The 20,321-nt window shown below is 43.2% G+C and overlaps 1 protein-coding gene across 1 annotated transcript in view; it reads left to right on the top strand.

Annotated features, from left to right (window-relative positions):
* Nucleotides 1-20,315, top strand: part of LOC139747135 (uncharacterized) — a 32,464-nt gene extending 12,149 nt beyond the window's left edge. The window contains exons 6-9 of the mRNA XM_071659052.1: nt 6,917-7,075; nt 8,724-8,874; nt 15,606-15,734; nt 19,163-20,315. Of these exons, the coding sequence (XP_071515153.1) occupies nt 6,917-7,075; nt 8,724-8,874; nt 15,606-15,734; nt 19,163-20,061 (1,338 nt within the window). The 3' untranslated portion in view covers nt 20,062-20,315. The remainder of the gene's footprint in view (nt 1-6,916; nt 7,076-8,723; nt 8,875-15,605; nt 15,735-19,162) is intronic.
* The last annotated feature ends 6 nt before the right edge of the window (nt 20,316-20,321 follow it).

Below are 20,321 nucleotides of genomic sequence, written 5' to 3'. Positions count from 1 at the left end.
ATTGACATAAAGCGGAGAAAGAGAACCGGTCCCAAAAATGATCCTTGTAGTACACTACGTTTTGCTTTTAACTATTCTGAGGCTTGACCGTTAACCACAACTCTTTGTCTGCGACCAGTTAACCAATTTCCTAACCACCAGAATACAACCCCATCTATACCATGTGACTTAACTGACTTAATAATCTTTGCTGTGGAACTTTATCGAACGCTTGTCATTGCTGTGGAACTTTATCGAATGCCTGTCATTGCTGTGGAACTTTATCTAACGCCTGTCTTTGCTGTGGAACTTTATCTAACGCCTGTCTTTGCTGTGGAACTTTACCGAATGCCTGTCTTTGCTGTGGAACTTTATCGAATGCCTGTCTTTGCTGTGGAACTTTATCAAATGCCTGTCATTGCTGTGGAACTTTATCTAACGCCTGTCTTTGCTGTGGAACTTTATCGAATGCCTGTCATTGCTGTGGAACTTTATCTAACGCCTGTCTTTGCTGTGGAACTTTATCGAATGCTTGTCATTGCTGTGGAACTTTATCTAACGCCTGTCTTTGCTGTGGAACTTTATCGAATGGCTGTCTTTTTTCTCTTTTGAAAATCTAGACAGATAGCATCAACTGCTTTTCTTTCATTATTCATATCATTAGAGAAATCAAGCAGATTTGTAAGACGTGAATGATTTCATCGAAACCCATTGTGAGTCAGGTATGAGGTGGTTACCCTCTAAATGATTATCAGTCTTATTCCAAATGATGTTTCTCATAGATTCACAAAGTAGAGACTTTAAGCTGATTGGATGATAATTTCTGGGCAGTGATGTATTATCTTTTTTTTGAAAATGGTGATCATATTAACAAGCTTCCATTCCTCTGGTTCTTTCACTGTAGCGAGTGACTTATTCAAGAGAGCAGGCAATGATTTTCATTCTCCTTTTCCTTACCTTTTCTTGTTCTCGGATAAAACTTATCTGAGTCTGCTAGTGTATACCTTTTCATTTCATTTAGTGCTGACACTATTTCTTCAACTCTTACATCCATGTGACGCAAAATGTTTTCCTGTACTTTGGGACGTGAGCAGTATCAACTCCAAATGGAAAAGCGAAAAAAAAAATCTCTATTTCTAATATCTAGCCAAGTTCCGAAACACCAATCATATCATAATTTTCCTCCAAATCAGCTGTCCCTCAACTACGGCAATTTGTTGCGTATACGCCCTGCGCTAATATAGAGTATTCTTTCAGTCATATAAGATGTATGTTATCCCATTTGGTTTGTGAACAAAGCCTACTGGAAAGCAAGGAAGACATCTTATGCTTCTTGGATCAAAAAATGTGACAAATAAGGATGAGTCTAAAAGTTTAGTGTTGCCTTGTTCTCCTAACTTAGCTAACGTGAGACCTGTTCTGCAAAACAGTGATTGTAATGTTGCTTTCCAGTACAATAACACCATCAGCAAGACCTTAATAGATGGTAGGCCAAATCTTGCAACACCTGGGAGTGTTTACACCCTGAAGTGCAAGGCATGTAAGTATATCTATAATGGCCAGACTGGTTCAACTGTAAAGGAGAGATGTTATTATCAGTACGGAGGGATAACCCCAGAAATGGGATCGCGAACCAATAACATGAGAATGATCACTCCATACATCTCGAGAATCCCATTATCCCATGCCCCTCTGCTGATTATGCAACACGTAACGTCATTGAATCTGTCTGTCTTAATAGCTAATACTAAGAACTTGACTTTGTTCCCAGGCAATTTCAAAGCCCATATTAGCATTAACCAAATCATTATGAGAACTGACAAAACACGAAAGCGAAAAAAAGTTGTTCATGACACCCAGCTACCCAGGTCAACCCCCGCCACCTGACCCACCTTAATCACTCTCCCTTACAACGGTTACGACCAGACAAAACAGACAATGTTTGGTCTATAAAGATTGGTGTTGGACGGCGGGAATCAACTGTGATGCTGGGATCTAAATAACTTTGTTAAGTACTGGCAACTGATGATGAGGTGTTTGGACTCCACGAAGCATGTCGTGCCACATGCATAGAAAGATTGCATGTTGAATAACATTGTATGAACTCCTACTGAAGTGCGATTTCACCTTCATGCTATCATCACGGATAAGTGTGATCATATCTATATCTGTCTGTCTGTCTGTCTGTCTGTCTGTCTGTCTGTCTGTCTCTCTCTCTCTCTCTCTCTCTCTCTCTCTCTCTCTCTCTCTCTCTCTCTCTCTCTCTCTCTCTCTCTCTCTCTATATATATATATATATATATATATATATATGTACATATTCTTTTTTCTTTCCTTTTCATACTATTCGCCATTTTCCGCGTTAGCAAGGTAGCGTTTAGAACAGAGGACTGGGCCTTTGAGGGAATATCTTCTCATGGCCCCCTCCTCTGTTGCTTCTTTTTGGAAAACCAAAAATGAGAGGGGAGGATTTTCAGCCCCCCTCCCCACTCCCTTTGCTTTTAGTCACCTTCTACGACATTTAATCGACCATTTAATCGACCAACCCCTATAGGTGGGTGAACAGCTGAGTTGACTGTGAACCGACAGCCTCATTCAGGATTCAAACCTATGTGCTCAATCCTGGGTGGCTGCACCATGGTAAAAGAAGATATGAGGGAAAGTATTTACGAGTTTTGAAGAAAGTGACAAGCCTGTCTTTTGAAATGTTTCAGGTCACAGTTATTGGGAAAGACGTAAGAGGCTAGAGAGTTCCAAAGCTTCGACGTGTAGGAAAAGAAGCAGGTATCAAAACGGCCAACCCTTGAGTTGCCGATGGCCACACAGTGATCATGTGACGCAGCAGCAGCAGCTTGCCGAGTATTACGTGGTCTAGCTAGTGGTGGGGGCACACAAGCAACCAGCTCTCGGGAACAAAAACCACAATGATACCTATAGAAGAGGAAAGTGAACCAACATTGCGGCATAAGCCAAGGGGGTCAAGTTTGGAAGTTAACCTGGGACAGCTTATAAAGGCAGACAACTTTCGGCTAAACTCTGTCAAGTAAGGATGCAGAGCTAGAACCATCCCAGGTGTGAGAGCAGTACTCCATAAAAGGAGGAATCAACTGTTCAGAAGAGAAGTTTCGACTTCTAAACAGGGCACCCAGTTTCTTAGAGGCAGACTTAGCTATTCCTGTCATGTGGGGTTTCCTAGAAAGAGTTGATGTTACAGTAATACCAAGTACGTTCATTGAGGCAAGAGGTAGAATTACGGAACCATCAAAGGAGAGTAGAGAGTTGTAAGTAGTTTTCGATAGAGAAATGATTAACAATTGGGTTTTGGAGGCATCAAACTTAACAAGATATTGTGTACCCCATTGAGATAACCTGTCCAAGTCAGTTTACTGGGGAAGCTGTGTCAAGACGAGATGCAGATCGAGCGAGAGAAGAAGAAGCAGAATTGAAGGCTGTGGATGAATGCAGTGTTGAGTCGTCAGAGTATGAGTGCATTGGATCATATGTGGAGGAGATATAATCGTTGAAAGAAAAGAAAAAGTGTAGGGGACAGGAGAGAACCTTGAGGAACACCGCTGTTCGTCAACAAGAACAAAGATAAATTGGCCAGAGAAGAAGCTAGATATGTAACAGCAAAGTGAGGGACGGAAGGCAAAAGAGGGGAACTTAGAGCGAGACCCCGATGCCACACCCTGTCAGAAGCCTTATGTATGTCAAGGACAACCATACATGACTCCCCAAAATCTTTCAGGGATGATGGCCAGACATTAGTAAGATAGGAAAGAATATCACCAATGGATCTCGCCTTACAGAAGCTACACCGGTGATCAGAAAGAAGACTGTGATTTTCGAGGTGTTTAAGGATATGGCAGTTGAGGAGGGATTCAAAGAATTTGGAAATGGTAAATGTCAAAGCGGAGGCCGTGAGGAGCCCGCCTATGTGAACAATGTCCGTAACTTGGACCTGAGTCGTCCCTCCTGTCACCTGGGAACTAACCTCACGCTGCTGTGTTCTGCCTTTTCCCCAGACCTGCATCGTTCCCAAACGCCGGCGCCAGCTGACACCCCGTCATGTGCCCCAATCGGCCCATGCCCCACCGCTACCCAAGAAATAACTTCTGCTACCTAGGAATTGACCACCAGGCATCATATTTCCTCACTCCACCCCTACATTCCTTGTTCCTATCCTGCGCCAGGTCTCTGACTTCGAGGTTGATTATCCCGCTAAGTCGCCTCTCATCCCGAGTCCCTCTTTCCGTTTCCCATGCCATGAATAACTAAAGTGCCTGATATTCTCATCCAACACTCTACCAAGAAGGGCTTCCCCTATTCCAGTAAGTGGAATCTATCCTTGGCAAAGAGGCTCCCACCTCGACTAAGATGATTCCATAAATCTATGAGAAAAAAAGGACGCTTTCCTCCTCACTACAGAGAACCTCATTTGTACTGTTTATCCCCAGCATTATACTGAGGGATCAGGGACTGACGTTAAATCTAGGCAGCAATCACGATATAATTAACTCACTACGACTTTCTATGAACTTAGTGATAAGATCCCTGACTCTGCTAAGATTTCTTCTGATTTCCCTTTGACTATACTGTTTGACCCGACCTGGAAAGCAAACTTTGAATCCATGAGAATGTTTGAGACAATGTCGTGGAACTTCCCCAGAAAATGTCCCAATTTCGCATCAGTAAATCACAAACTTCTTCTACTCTTCCCTCTAACACAGAACTCCTAACCCTGAACCCCGACGAAGATATCTCCAACCTGAATGATGCTCTTGATCATCCTGTACTTCGTCCTCCAGGAAACTAAACTTATTCTGAGTCGGAATCTCCCTTTCCTGAACTTTTGCTAGTCGACTAAGTCTTCTTAGTGGCCTGAAAGGAATATCTATCAACTAACGCCGTCTCTACAGCAGTCAGAAAGTATTCCAAGTTCTCTGCCTTATTTGTCACCCATGGTTCGTGTTCCTGGACTTCGACTATTTTCTGCATCACTTTCCCCACGGATTCATCCTAACGTCTAGTTTTTCTAATGCCTCACTGTTCTTCGTAAATGCAGTATACTACAGAGTGCAGAATGAACAAGAAATGGCACTAACAGAGTGCAGAATGAACAAGATATGGTCTTACCTTTTCCCTTAATGAGCAAGTCCCGGGTGAACACGCTGGTACAGCCAGGATAGCTAGAACGAGGCGTAGGGAGACGTTCCTCGTATCAGAACGTTGGGTGAACGAGGAACTCAGGCGGAGCACGTCCACTAGCAACAGAGGTCAGAGGACCACTGACAGAGGTCAGTGGGCGCCTATAATAGTTTTATTAGTTAGATGTCTGAATTTGCGTCAGTGATGATGCCTTTATCAATCATCGTTAACGTAAACACCAAATGAAATGATAATATCGTTAACAAAAGCACATCCACCGCTTTTTCAAGAAGCAAGTTATTCTGCGGGACATGTGTGGTTGGGCAGACGAAACGTGAAGGAACAGTATTAACCACACACTTTTGTATCCACACATGCCCTCGTTTTGGCGCCATCAGTACAAAGGTTTTCCTTGTTTTGACGCCATCAGTATCGAGGGTTTCCTTATTTTGAAGCCATCAGTACAAAGGTTACATGAAACATTAATTGGAATATGCTTTTCACTTTTTCCACCAAACGGAAAGAAAAATTATTCGATAGAAAAGGTCCAAAGGCGCGCAACAAAGATACGTGTCAGAAGCAATAGAGCTGGATTGCAGGAAGAAATCAGAGGTTATGTATTTGCCAACCATAAAAGAGAGACGAATAAGGAGAGACCTTACTACAGCCCACAAGTTACTGAGTTAGTCTGACAGTATCGGCACGAAAACGTTCTTTGAAATATATATATATATATATATATATATATATATATATATATATATATATATATATATATATATATATATATATATATATATATATATATATATATATATATATATATGTATAAACCAGAGCCACCAAAAGTTATAAGAAATCAAGCGAGAAATTTTTTAGAAATGATGTAAAGTCAGACTTTTATACAATCAAAATTGTGGATGAATGATGTAAAAGTAATGAAAATGTGACTGATAATTGTACACAAAAGTTTGAAAAGTTTGAACGATGGCCAACAAAGGTCACGAAATGGAAGCCCGCTGTTTATTGGATGTAGGCAGCCAAGCGACTGGAACTACACAAATATGACAGAACTGGGGGACATGATCGTTCCTTGTTAACCAACCATCCATGAGCTTAAGATCAGGGTGAGCTGGATGTTTCCACTCTCTGGATAAGCATATGGGTGAGGTACGTTTAGATAGACATGATGATTAATATAAAGGGATGTTTATAGAGCAAATAGTATGGTTTATACTTTATAAACGTGACTGAACATTAAGTGATGAATAGTTACAGTAGTTGACATACCACATAGCCTAACTAAGAGAAGACTGAGCTGTTCACTTGTGTAGCTACGCGTTTGTTAATGGATTGTTTGTGAAGTTCAGAACGGTAGGTATGGGAGTGTTCTTGCATGTGTCTGTACGTAGTAGAACTCTGATCAGAACAAGTCAATTGTGGTGACGAACGGCGGTCCGTGGTGGAGGAGGCGTCAGGGAGGGAGTGTAGGTAATCACAAAATATAGTAACACACACACACACACACACACACACACACACACACACACACACTAACAGAAATGCTCTCATGATTCATAGAGAAAGTCATACAATGAAAATGTTCGGAGAGCAATTTGTTGTGAGTTGACTTGGATATCGTTTCACTATTGTGACGTGCGACCTATGATAAGATTAGGGATATGGCGCCACCTGCCTGAGTCAACACATATCGAGGGTCAACATTCTGTGTCATGTATCATCTCGAACAAAAGAAGAAAAGAGATGTATTGCTTGTCACCTGTTTATAGCCATCACATGTGCTTCATCCGCCACTAAACCGTTTAAAAAGATGCGGCAGCAGCCTCAGGAAGTCAGTGACGACCTGGAGCTCGACGACAATGGTGCTGGCGTTGAGACTAGTGTTGCTGGCGCTCCTGCTTGGTGCCACTCTGTCCTCTCCCACACAAGTAAGTCAAATGGCAATGTTGAGACAAAGTCACGACTAAACTCTAGGTTTTCTCTCGTGGTCCGTAACTAAAGTCGTAGCAACTCTACCATGAGTCCCCACACCTCGAATCATTCGCTTTCCCGAATGAAATCCATCTGGCGGCGAGTGCCAGCTGTCGTGAGAGACACTTCGGAGGGAACCAGTTCCTAGATGGTGTGATTCGTCTTTCGCCCCTGTACCCTGCTCTGACGATCGATTTGCACGTCAGAATCGCTACGGACCTTCACCAGAGTTTCCTGTGGCTTTATCCAGGCCAAGAATAGTTCACCATCTTCCGGGTCCCAACATGCCTGCTTTTTTTTTCGAAATTACAATTAACTATAGATTCTGTCTGTCTGTCTGTCTCTCTCTCTCTCTCTCTCTCTCTCTCTCTCTCTCTCTCTCTCTCTCTCTCTCTCTCTCTCTCTCTCTCTCTCTCTCGCTCTCTCTCTCTCTCGTGTCTTGTTGCAACTAATGGATCAAGTTCGCAGCTGAGTCGCTTACTTTGATGTCAGCACAATTATCATGGCCGTAACAACCCTATTAGTGCTAGTTCTAGAAGCTTTTATCTTACTATCATGAATGCCGGGCTACATATGCGACGAGCAAGCTAATGAAAGCTGTCTCCCACATGGAATGAGGTAGACCATCTACCATAAGGGGCCTGAAACTACTGGGCCTCGACCTACCGCATCTTTATCCACGTTCCCACACTCCAAGTGAACGCCTATTACGTTCATCTGTCCCTGGTGACCTTTTTTCTCTATCATCCTCACAATACTTGTACATACATCATGAAAGGCGTAGAACAATTTCAGAATGGACATCATAAGTTACTCTGCTTGAGAGAGAGAGAACAAAAAAGATACAACAAACGAAAGTCACACTTGTCCCTTAAAACTTGATCTGCTTCGATGAGGTGTTGGAGAACACACCAGGTACGTCTGTCCTGTAGGAAGGTGTGCAGGAAGTGTTCTTCGTCTCTGTTATTGCAGAATTAAACGGTTATCTTCATACTTTTCCCAAGATGGCGGTCACCTCTAGAGGGAATAAAATAGTTTAACATTTTCACAAATACTAACAGTTATACATCACTGCGTAAAAAGTTGATTCTCTGATGAAACACGATTGCATCACTCGACACAAAACTCTTGGAGCAGAGCTAGAGTCACAAGCAAGAGGTACTGTACTAAATGATTTCATACAGAAATCTAAGAAACGGTATTAATTGGCATATTGTAAACAACTGGAGGTAGACCAAACAACCCCAAGGAGTGAGGTAAATATGAGAGGGCCATCTTCTCCTCAACTAGTACTTAGAGTCTCTTCAACAAGCTAAAAGACTTTACGTTCATTTGAAATAGTCACTTAAGGGGATATAACTTCTTTCACAAACTCCAGATTCCCTTGGAAGGGTATTGTAATCGGTTTGTGTATTTCTCAGAGCGTTTGTATTCCTATATGCATATGAGAAGCATGCAAATGCTGCAGCTGTATGCCTAGGTACTTTAGCGAGAAGAGTATTAATGAGGCTATATATGAATGTAAGGAGGAAGTACTAACGCAACTTCCGAGGCTTCAGTACACCTAAGTATGTCTAGGTAAACTTCATCTTGTTGTGATGGTAGAGTGATGTTGAGGCTGATGGCAGCGGGACCAGCAAATGTGAAGAAGCTGGTGGATCCTGTGAGCCCGAGGGAGAATGTGACAATGAAATCTTGGAGGTCGCCGACTGCCCGACGCCTGGTGACGTCTGCTGCCTCCCCGACGAAGTAAACGGTGGGTGTTTGGCTCATATGTAATATGTTAAACACATTTTCCCAGAATAGTTTGATATCGATGTTTAGACTTAGTAAAGTTTTTGACCATGTGAACATTGGGAATTTCTCATTAAATGATTTTCACGATTACAGCAGACAAAATACGGGAACACTTGGAGAATCACGATCTCATATAAGATGCTCGACATGGGTTTACAAAAGGGAAGTCATGTCTCAGTAACCTTCTCTCCTTCTTTGATAAAGTATTTGAAACTGTTGATCAGGGTAAGAGTTATGATATTGTATAATTAGATTCAAGAAAGGCTTTTGACAGAGTATCTCATGAGCATCTGCTTAGAAAAATAGCGGCACACGGGATCGGGAGTTGTGTATTGAATTCGATTAGGGCGTGGCTCACTGACAGAAAACAGAGGCTATGCATCAACGGAGTTACATCGGACTGGGGGCAATGTAGCCAGTGGTGTTCCTCAGGGGTCAGTCATGGGACCGCTCTTGTTTGTTTTAGGTATCAACGATTTGGATGTGGGAATAACCAGAGACTTAAGTAGATTTCCCGATGATACAAAGTAGGGGCCGTAAATGACTCAGATGAAAATTCAGTGAATTTCCAGAGGAACTTTTCAGTATGGGCGGGTCCATGAAAATGGAATTCAACCTAGATAATTGCATAAGACTTAATGTTGGTAAAGACAGGAACACTAATTACAAACTGGACAATATCACAATAGGCAAAACAGAATGAGAAAGAGATTTAGGAGCACTGGTGAGCAAGGATCTCAAGCTGCAGCAACAATGTATTAAAGTGTGAAATAAGGCTAATAGGCTGTTAGGGTTCATTAATAGGACTGTTAGCAATAAAACTCCTAGAGTATTATTGCAATTGTATTATGCGTTGGTGAGACCACATTTCGATTGTGCGGTACAGTTTTGGGCTCCATACTATACAGCTGATATTAACTGTTTAGAGAAATACAAAGGCGAATGACCAAAATGATACCTGGATTTAGAAACCTCACTTATGAAGAAAGGTTAAAAAGACTGAATTTACACTCACTTAAGAGGAGGATGCCTAGAGGGGATACGACTGAAGTCTTTAAATGGGTGAAGGCCATTAATGAAAATAACATGAATAAAACTCTTAGAATAGGGCCACCGGATTGGAAAATAGATAATGGATTTAGATTAAAAGAAAAAAAAAAAATCAGGTCGGATGTAGGTAAATATTGGTTCTGGAATAGGGTAGTAGATTTATGGAATAAGCAGCCAAGTGTATCAATGGAAGCTACGTGGGTCTTTAGGCAGCTTTAAACGAAGGTTGGATGTGTTTGTGTGTTCAAGCGGTTGGCTCTAGGGTAGACAGACTCAGAACCTGCTTAGCATGGGCCAGCAGGCTTCTTGTAGTGTCCATACTTCTTATGTTCATATATTCTCAGAAAATTAGTTTTTGTAAATGAAATACGAACGGAAACAAGCGATGTCTTCGGAATGTTGAAGTAATGGGCGAAATCATTTTACACCATTCATATCAGAATTGTTGATCTTGCTGTTTGGTTCTCTGTTACCTAGTTTACCAGAGATGCTGCTTCGTGTATCTAAACCAGACTTTCGGATGATGTGTGGTCCATGTGGCCATCCTCCTAAGATTGTGATGTTGTCTTTAATAAATTCAACAACATCCACCCTACTATCAAATTCAAGATGGAATGGGAAAAAGAAGGCAAATTGCCCTTTCTAAATGTGTTGATATATAGAGAATCTGGGAGTTATATATTTATTTATATTTTGCTTTGTCGCTGTCTCCCGCGTTTGCGAGGTAGCACAAGGAAACAGACGAAAGAAATGGCCAAACCCACCCCCATACACATGTATATACACACACGTCCACACACGCAAATATACATACCTATACATCTCAATGTACACATATATATACACACACAGACACATACATATATACCCATGCACACAATTCACACTGTCTGCCTTTATTCATTCCCATCGCCACCTCGCCACACATGGAATACCATCCCCCTCCCCCCTTATGAGTGCGAGGTAGCACTAGGAAAAGACAACAAAGGCCCCATTCGTTCACACTTAGTCTCTAGCTGTCATGCAATAATGCCCGAAACCACAGCTCCCTTTCCACATCCAGGCCCCACACAGCTTTCCATGGTTTACCCCAGACGCTTCACATGCCCTGATTCAGTCCACTGACAGCACGTCAACCCCGTTATACCACATCGATCCAATTCACTCTATTCCTTGCCCTCCTTTCACCCTCCTGCATGTTCAGGCCCCGATCACACAAAATCTTTTTCACTCCATCTTTCCACCTCCAATTTGGTCTCCCACTTCTCCTCGTTCCCTCCACCTCCGACACATATATCCTCTTGGTCAATCTTTCCTCACTCATTCTCTCCATGTGCCCAAACCATTTCAAAACACCCTCTTTTGCTCTCTCAACCACGCTCTTTTTATTTCCACACATCTCTCTTACCCTCACGTTACTTACTCGATCAAACCACCTCACACCACACATTGTCCTCAAACATCTCATTTCTAGCACATCTACCCTCCTGCGCACAACTCTATCCATAGCCCACGCCTCGCAACCATACAACATTGTTGGAACCACTATTCCTTCAAACATACCCATTTTTGCTTTCCGAGATAATGTTCTCGACTTCCACACATTCTTCAAGGCTCCCAGGATCTTCGCCCCCTCCCCCGACCTATGATTCACTTCCGCTTCCATGGTTCCATCCGCTGCCAGATCCACTCCCAGATATCTAAAACACTTTACTTCCTCCAGTTTTTCTCCATTCAAACTTACCTCCCAATTGATTTGACCCTCAACCCTACTGTACCTAATAACCTTGCTCTTATTCACATTTACTCTTAACTTTCTTCTTTCACACACTTTACCAAACTCAGTCACCAGCTTCTGCAGTTTCTCACATGAATCAACCACCAGCGCTGCATCATCAGCGAACAAGAACTGACTCACTCTCCAAGCTCTCTCATCCCCAACAGACTTCATACTTGCCCCTCTTTCCAAAACTCTTGCATTTACCTCCCTAACAACCCCATCCATAAACAAATTAAACAACCTACATTCACTGAGAACCAATGACTTTCCTCTCTTCCTACACGTACACATGCCTTACATCCTCGATAAAAACTTTTCACTGCTTCTAACAACTTGCCTCCCACACCATATATCCTTAATACCTTCCACAGAGCATCTCTATCAACTCTATCATATGCCTTCTCCAGATCCATAAATGCTACATACAAATCCATTTGCTTTTCTAAGTATTTCTCACAAACATTCTTCAAAGCAAACATCTGATCCACACATCCTTTACCACTTCTGAAACCACACTGCTCTTCCCCAATCTGATGCTCTGTACATGCCTTCACCCTCTCAATCAATACCCTCCCATATAATTTACCAGGAATACTCAACAAACTTATACCTCTGTAATTTGAGCACTCACTCTTATCCCCTTTGCCTTTGTACAATAACACTATGCACGCATTCCGCCAATCCTCAAGCACCTCACCATGAGTCATACATACATTAAATAACCTTACCAACCAGTCAACAATACATATATATATATATATATATATATATATATATATATATATATATATATATATATATATATATATATATATATATATATATATATATATATATATATATATATATATATATATCCCATTTTAGAAAGTTAATACAAGGAGGGGAGGATTTCTGGCCCCCCGCTCCCGTCCCCTCTAGTCGCTTTCTACCACACGCGAGGAATACGTGGGAAGTATTCTTTCACCCCTATCCCCAGGGATAATATGCATATATATATACATATACACATACACACACATACACATACATACGCACATATACACACACACACACATACATATATATACATATGAAAAATGTAAGAAACAATTTAGAAAACTGAAACTTCTAGCTTGAAATGAATGAAAAAAATGAATGTCACATAATGGTTCAACCTCTGGCTATATATAATATATATATATATTATTATTATTATTATTATACTTTGTCGCTGTCTCCCGCGTTTGCGAGGTAGCGCAAGGAAACAGACGAAAGAAATGGCCCAACCCCCCCCCCCCCCCCATACACATGTATATACATACGTCCACACACGCAAATATACATACCTACACAGCTTTCTATGGTTTACCCCAGACGCTTCACATGCCTTGCTTCAATCCACTGACAGCACGTCAACCCCGGTATACCACATCGCTCCAATTCACTCTATTCCTTGCCCTCCTTTCACCCTCCTGCATGTTCAGGCCCCGATCACACAAAATCTTTTTCACTCCATCTTTCCACCTCCAATTTGGTCTCCCTCTTCTCCTTGTTCCCTCCACCTCCGACACATATATCCTCTTGGTCAATCTTTCCTCACTCATCCTCTCCATGTGCCCAAACCACTTCAAAACACCCTCTTCTGCTCTCTCAACCACGCTCTTTTTATTTCCACACATCTCTCTTACCCTTACGTTACTCACTCGATCAAACCACCTCACACCACACATTGTCCTCAAACATCTCATTTCCAGCACATCCATCCTCCTGCGCACAACTCTATCCATAGCCCACGCCTCGCAACCATACAACATTGTTGGAAACACTATTCCTTCAAACATACCCATTTTTGCTTTCCGAGATAATGTTCTCGACTTCCACACATTCTTCAAGGCCCCCAGGATTTTCGCCCCCTCCCCCACCCTATGATCCACTTCCGCTTCCATGGTTCCATCCGCTGCCAGATCCACTCCCAGATATCTAAAACACTTCACTTCCTCCAGTTTTTCTCCATTCAAACTCACCTCCCAATTGACTTGACCCTCAACCCTACTGTACCTAATAACCTTGCTCTTATTCACATTTACTCTTAACTTTCTTCTTCCACACACTTTTCCAAACTCAGTCACCAGCTTTTGCAGTTTCTCACATGAATCAGCCACCAGCGCTGTATCATCAGCGAACAACTGACTCACTTCCCAAGCTCTCTCATCCCCAACAGACTTCATACTTGCCCCTCTTTCCAAAACTCTTGCATTTACCTCCCTAACAACCCCATCCATAAACAAATTAAACAACCATGGAGACATCACACACCCCTGCCGCAAACCTACATTCACTGAGAACCAATCACAGGAGAGACTGAGTACAGAATGGAAAAAGGTGAGAACAATGGAAGTAAGGGGAGTGGGGGAGGAATGGGATGTATTTAGGGAATCAGTGATGGATTGCGCAAAAGATGCTTGTGGCAAGAGAAGAGTGGGAGGTGGGTTGATTAGAAAGGGTAGTGAGTGGTGGGATGAAGAAGTAAGAGTATTAGTGAAAGAGAAGAGAGAGGCATTTGGACGATTTTTGCAGGGAAAAAATGCAATTGAGTGGGAGATGTATAAAAGAAAGAGACAGGAGGTCAAGAGAAAGGTGCAAGAGGTGAAAAAAAGGGCAAATGAGAGTTGGGGTGAGAGAGTATCATTAAATTTTAGGGAGAATAAAAAGATGTTCTGGAAGGAGGTAAATAAAGTGCGTAAGACAAGGGAGCAAATGGGAACTTCAGTGAAGGGCGCAAATGGGGAGGTGATAACAAGTAGTGGTGATGTGAGAAGGAGATGGAGTGAGTATTTTGAAGGTTTGTTGAATGTGTTTGATGATAGAGTGGCAGATATAGGGTGTTTTGGTCGAGGTGGTGTGCAAAGTGAGAGGGTTAGGGAAAATGATTTGGTAAACAGAGAAGAGGTAGTGAAAGCTTTGCGGAAGATGAAAGCCGGCAAGGCAGTAGGTTTGGATGGTATTGCAGTGGAATTTATTAAAAAAGGGGGTGACTGTATTGTTGACTGGTTGGTAAGGTTATTTAATGTATGTATGACTCATGGTGAGGTGCCTGAGGATTGGCGGACTGCGTGCATAGTGCCATTGTACAAAGGCAAAGGGGATAAGAGTGAGTGCTCAAATTACAGAGGTATAAGTTTGTTGAGTATTCCTGGTAAATTATGTGGGAGGGTATTGATTGAGAGGGTGAAGGCATGTACAGAGCATCAGATTGGGGAAGAGCAGTGTGGTTTCAGAAGTGGTAGAGGATGTGTGGATCAGGTGTTTGCTTTGAAGAATGTATGTGAGAAATACTTAGAAAAGCAAATGGATTTGTATGTAGCATTTATGGATCTGGAGAAGGCATATGATAGAGTTGATAGAGATGCTCTGTGGAAGGTATTAAGAATATATGGTGTGGGAGGAAAGTTGTTAGAAGCAGTGAAAAGTTTTTATCGAGGATGTAAGGCATGTGTACGTGTAGGAAGATATATATATATATATATGTATATATATATATATATATATATATATATATATATATATATATATATATATATATATATATATATATATATATATATATATATATATATATATATATATATATATATATATATATATATATATATATATATATATATATATATATATATATATATATATCCTCGCTAACGCGGGAAACAGCACAATTGCATATTATTTACAAGGGAATAATAGGAAGGTCATGTTAGAGATGGAAGAAGGAAGGGTGATTAAAAGCTTTTACTGGGTAAAATTAAGGATATAAGACATGGCTCATAGAGAAAGGTCATGTATGCCTCGCAGAATTATACTGAAAATTATTCAACTTTCAGGTGGCGAAGCAAGACTTACAAAAAGCGATATCAAGTTAAGGAAACACGACGATTGCTCTGGGAGGTGCAAAACTAAGCAGAAAAATTGCACACCCATCGATGGCTACTGCCGTAAAGGAAAAACGTGCTGTATGTACAATTAGAACAAGATGTGATCCATATTTTTCATATTAGGTTAGAATAGAGACAACGAAAAATTCTTGAAGGGAAGGTTAAATCTGCAACCTAGATCCAAATGCCTGACTGTTTCTTCCTTTGCTAAGTTGATTGTTGTCCTCTAGATTACGGGATATGTTTGCACAGTATGGCAGGAAACTGCTCCCCATGTGGCGTTTAGAGCTAATGCACCCCATGTGGCTATCAACACTCCTGCACCCCATGTGGCCATCAGCACTCCTGCACCCCATGTGGTCATCAGCACTCCTGCATCCCATGTGGCCATCAACACTCCTGCACCCCATGTGGCCTCAAACACTCCTGTACCCCATGTGGCCTCAAACACTCCTGCACCCCATGTGGCCTCAAACACTCCTGCACCCCATGTGGCCTCAAACACTCCTGCACCCCATTTGGTGGAGTTTATCTATTTCCTTTTTCATGACTGTCCTGCTTATGAGTGCAGTTGTTTTGATGAATAATTTTTGGATCGTGTTTCATTAGCATGTTCATGTGTTCTTCGGGAAAGGGGATCTGTTCATTTTGGGCCGGATATGCCTCATGGGTGATGGCTGGAGTTGTATGGGACGTGTGAATTTTCTATATTGATCTTCCAAAGTTGATTGTTGTTGGTTTTGTAGTCTATCATATCAAGGAAGGGTGTACCATTGCTATTCATTTGTCTGTGATTATGGTTAGTGTTAACACTGTTGAGAGTTTCAATCGAACTTATGATCTTTTTAGATTGTAAACGAATGTGTTTATGTTTCGTCGATTTACTGAGTCTTTAACCTGCAGGAAGATGATTAGAATATACTGTTTTCTATGTCCTTGTAGTTGGAATATACTGTTTTCTATGTCCTTGTAGTTGGAATATACTGTTTTCTATGTCCTTGTAGTTGGAATATACTGTTTTCTATGTCCTTGTAATTGGGAAATACTTTTTCTATGTTCTTGTAGTTGGAATATATTTCTATGTTCTTGTGATTGGAATATATCATTTTTCATGTCCTTGCAGTTGGAATACTTTGTTTTTTTTTTGTGACCATGCAATTGCAATATATTGTTTTCTATATTCTTGTAGTCGGAAGATATTGTTTTCTATGTCCTTGAAGTTGGATTTTTTTTTTCATGGCCCAGTAGTTGAAGTAAACATCTTTTTCTATGTTTACTTGTGGTTTTTTATTTTTGCTGGCTTGGTTGGTAATGTTGACGTAGTGAGAGATGATGTTATCAGGGGATTCGAAACTATCGAAAATGATACTTTGAAGCTTGGATTTTATGAACTTCGGGAATGTTGGCCTTTCTTCTTTCGTATAGTTTGCTTTTGACATTCTAATGAATGTGTGGGTTAGCTAAAGTGCTATCAGACAGGGGTCATGTTCCAGGGGAGAGTTCATATAGCGTTTTCCACATGCTCCTTCTGTGCACTTTTGGATTGCAAAAGTTAAAGTGTGATGAGACTGACTATTGAAGGTGGTGGAAGTATGGTTGGCTGGTAGAGTAAGAAGAGGATGTTGAAGGGGTACAGTTTGATTTATGAGCTGCTCACAGCTAGAAGTTTAGGTATATGTTGAGCCATGTAGGATGGTAGGGGTTGAAGTTTCCACATAAACAGGCGTTGAGAGCATTACTCACAGTTTGTAGTTGGAGAGTGAATTGAAGGAGGTATATGGCCATGGTATTATTGGTGGTGGTGGTGGTGGGGTATACAGGTGGTGATGGGGGGTATACAGGTGGTGGTGGTGGTGAGGGTATACAGGTGGTGGTATACAGGTGGTGGTGGTGGGGTATACAGGTGGTGGTTGGGGTATACAGGTGGTGGTGGGGGGTATACAGGTGGTGGTGGTGGGGGTATACAGGTGGTGGTGGTGAGGGTATACAGGTGGTGGTGGTGAGGGTATACAGGTGGTGGTGGTGGGGGGTATACAGGTGGTGGTGGTGGGGTATACAGGTGGTGGTAGTGAGGGTATACAGGTGGTGGTGGGGGGTATACAGGTGGTAGGGAGGGTATACAGGTGGTGGTAGTGAGGGTATACAGGTGGTGGTGGTGGTGATTATTTCATCACAGCGGACTTTTTCTTTTTCATTCAAGAGTGTTGCCATTATTCCTGATCCGCTTTCTTGCTTTGGGAGTTGTCTTCAAGTACTTGGAGGGAGGGAGGGAGGATGTGGTGTGAAAATGTCATCAGTCTTCCTCCTCCTCTTTGACCTTGTCGTCTGCCTTTTGTGTTGTTATAGATGGAAGGGAGTGAGGGAGGGCGAATCAGGATGCGAACCTCCCTTTTATTTGTGTGTGTGTGTGTGTGTGTGTGTGTGTGTGTGTGTGTGTGTGTGTGTGTGTGTGTGTGTGTGTGTATGTGTGTGTGTGTGTGTGTGAGTGTGTGTGTGTTTAGTTCTTGGGGTAGGCTATTCCTATATGGTTGTGTTTGAGGCCACTGGTGTTAAACTCTGATAAAGGTATTTCAAATGGGCATCCGTGGACTAGCGGGGGATTCAGGGTGGGTGGGGTTGCTGTGGACTAGTAGAGGGGTTCAAGGTGGGTGGGGTTGCAGTGGACTAGTAGAGGGGTTCAAGGTGGGTGGAGTTGCTGTGGACTAGTAGAGGGGTTCAAGGTGGGTGGGGTTGCAGTGTACTAATAGAGGGGTTAAGGATGGGTGGGGTTGCTGTGGACTAGTAGAGGGGTTAAGGATGGGTGGGGTTGCTGTGGACTAGTAGAGGGGTTCAAGGTGGGTGGGGTTGCTGTGGACTAGTAGAGGGGTTCAAGGTGGGTGGGGTTGCTGTGGACTAGTAGAGGGGTTCAAGGTGGGTGGGGTTGCTGTGGACTAGTAGAGGGGTTCAAGGTGGGTGGAGTTGCAGTGGACTAGTAGAGGGGTTCAAGGTGGGTGGGGTTGCAGTGTACTAATAGAGGGGTTAAGGATGGGTGGGGTTGCTGTGGACTAGTAGAGGGGTTAAGGATGGGTGGGGTTGCTGTGGACTAGTAGAGGGGCTAAGGATGGGTGGGGTTGCTGTGGACTGGTAGAGGGGTTAAGGATGGGTGGGGTTGCTGTGGACTGGTAGAGGGGTTCAAGGATGGGTGGGGTTGCAGTGTACTAGTAGAGGGGTTAAGGATGGGTGGGGTTGCAGTGGACTAGTAGAGGGGTTCAAGGTGGGTGGGGTTGCAGTGGACTAGGTAGAGGGGTTCAGGGTGGGTGGGGTTGCTGTGGACTAGTAGAGGGGTTCAAGGTGAGTGGGGTTGCTGTGGACTAGTAGAGGGGTTCAAGGTGGGTGGGGTTGCTGTGGACTAGTAGAGGGGTTCAAGGTGAGTGGGGTTGCTCATCGCTGTGATTTCTGTTCACTGTGTACATGTACTGGTGTCCTGTGTTCTGTCAGCTAATGCTCCTATGTTGATGCCTTCACAGGTGCTAAACGTGGAGACGCCGGTGTCCCACATCAGATTCCTGGTCCTCCAGGTCCTGCTGGTCCTCCGGGTCCTCAGGGTGACGTAGGACCTACAGGTCCTGCTGGTCCTCAGGGTCCTCAGGGTTATGCGGGCCCTACAGGTCCTACCGGGCGAACAGGGCCCACAGGTCCTCAGGGGCATCCTGGACTTCAAGGAATGAAGGGTCCTACTGGTGCCCGAGGACCTGAGGGCCTTCCTGGTGGGGTTGGACCTGCAGGTAAAGATGGATCTCCTGGACCCACAGGTCCTGCAGGACCTCAAGGAATCCCAGGTCAACCTGGCTCTAAAGGACCTCCAGGTATGAAAGGTGATCCTGGTTCTAAAGGCGACCAAGGGTCTCCAGGTCCTGAAGGACCCCCTGGTAAAACTGGTGCTCAAGGGCCTCCCGGCCCTAAAGGTGACACCGGCCCTAAAGGTGATACTGGTGCTCAAGGGCCTTCTGGTCCTAAGGGTGACACTGGCTCTAAAGGTGATATTGGCCCTAAAGGTGATACTGGCCCTCAAGGGCCTCCTGGCCCTAAAGGTGACACTGGCCCTAAAGGTGATATTGGCCCTAAAGGTGACACTGGCCTTAAAGGTGATATTGGTCCTAAAGGTGACACTGGCCCTAAAGGTGATACGGGCCCTAAAGGGCACCCCGGCCCTAAAGGTGATACTGGCCCTAAAGGAGACGCTGGACCTAAAGGGAATCCCGGACCTAAAGGTGATACTGGTCCTAAAGGAGACGCTGGCCCTAAAGGGCATCCTGGCCCCGTAGGTGATACTGGCCCTAGAGGGCGTCCTGGCCCTAAAGGTCACCCCGGCCCTACAGGGGATCCTGGTCCAAGAGGCGAACCTGGTGGTAAAGATGGGAAGTGAAGCGAAGGTGGAAAAGAACGAAAAGGTGGTGAAGGTGGGAAGGGTGTTGACAGACCTTGAGAAGGGGAGAGTATGATTGAAAGTTGATATAGTAGGCAGGCTGAGTCTTTAATACTATTCTCATCCATTATGCAGGCTGTATGTTGACGCAATCTTATATCTATGGAGCTTATATCGACTTTAAAAAGTCCTTCACATGCAATACACAAACCTCTCTACATAGACAGTCACACGAAACTTTGGAACTTGTGAAGGTATGA

Source organism: Panulirus ornatus, chromosome 67 (assembly GCF_036320965.1).
Source record: "Panulirus ornatus isolate Po-2019 chromosome 67, ASM3632096v1, whole genome shotgun sequence".
NCBI classification, from domain to species: domain Eukaryota; kingdom Metazoa; phylum Arthropoda; class Malacostraca; order Decapoda; family Palinuridae; genus Panulirus; species Panulirus ornatus.
This window is presented reverse-complemented; position numbering and strand designations above follow the sequence as displayed.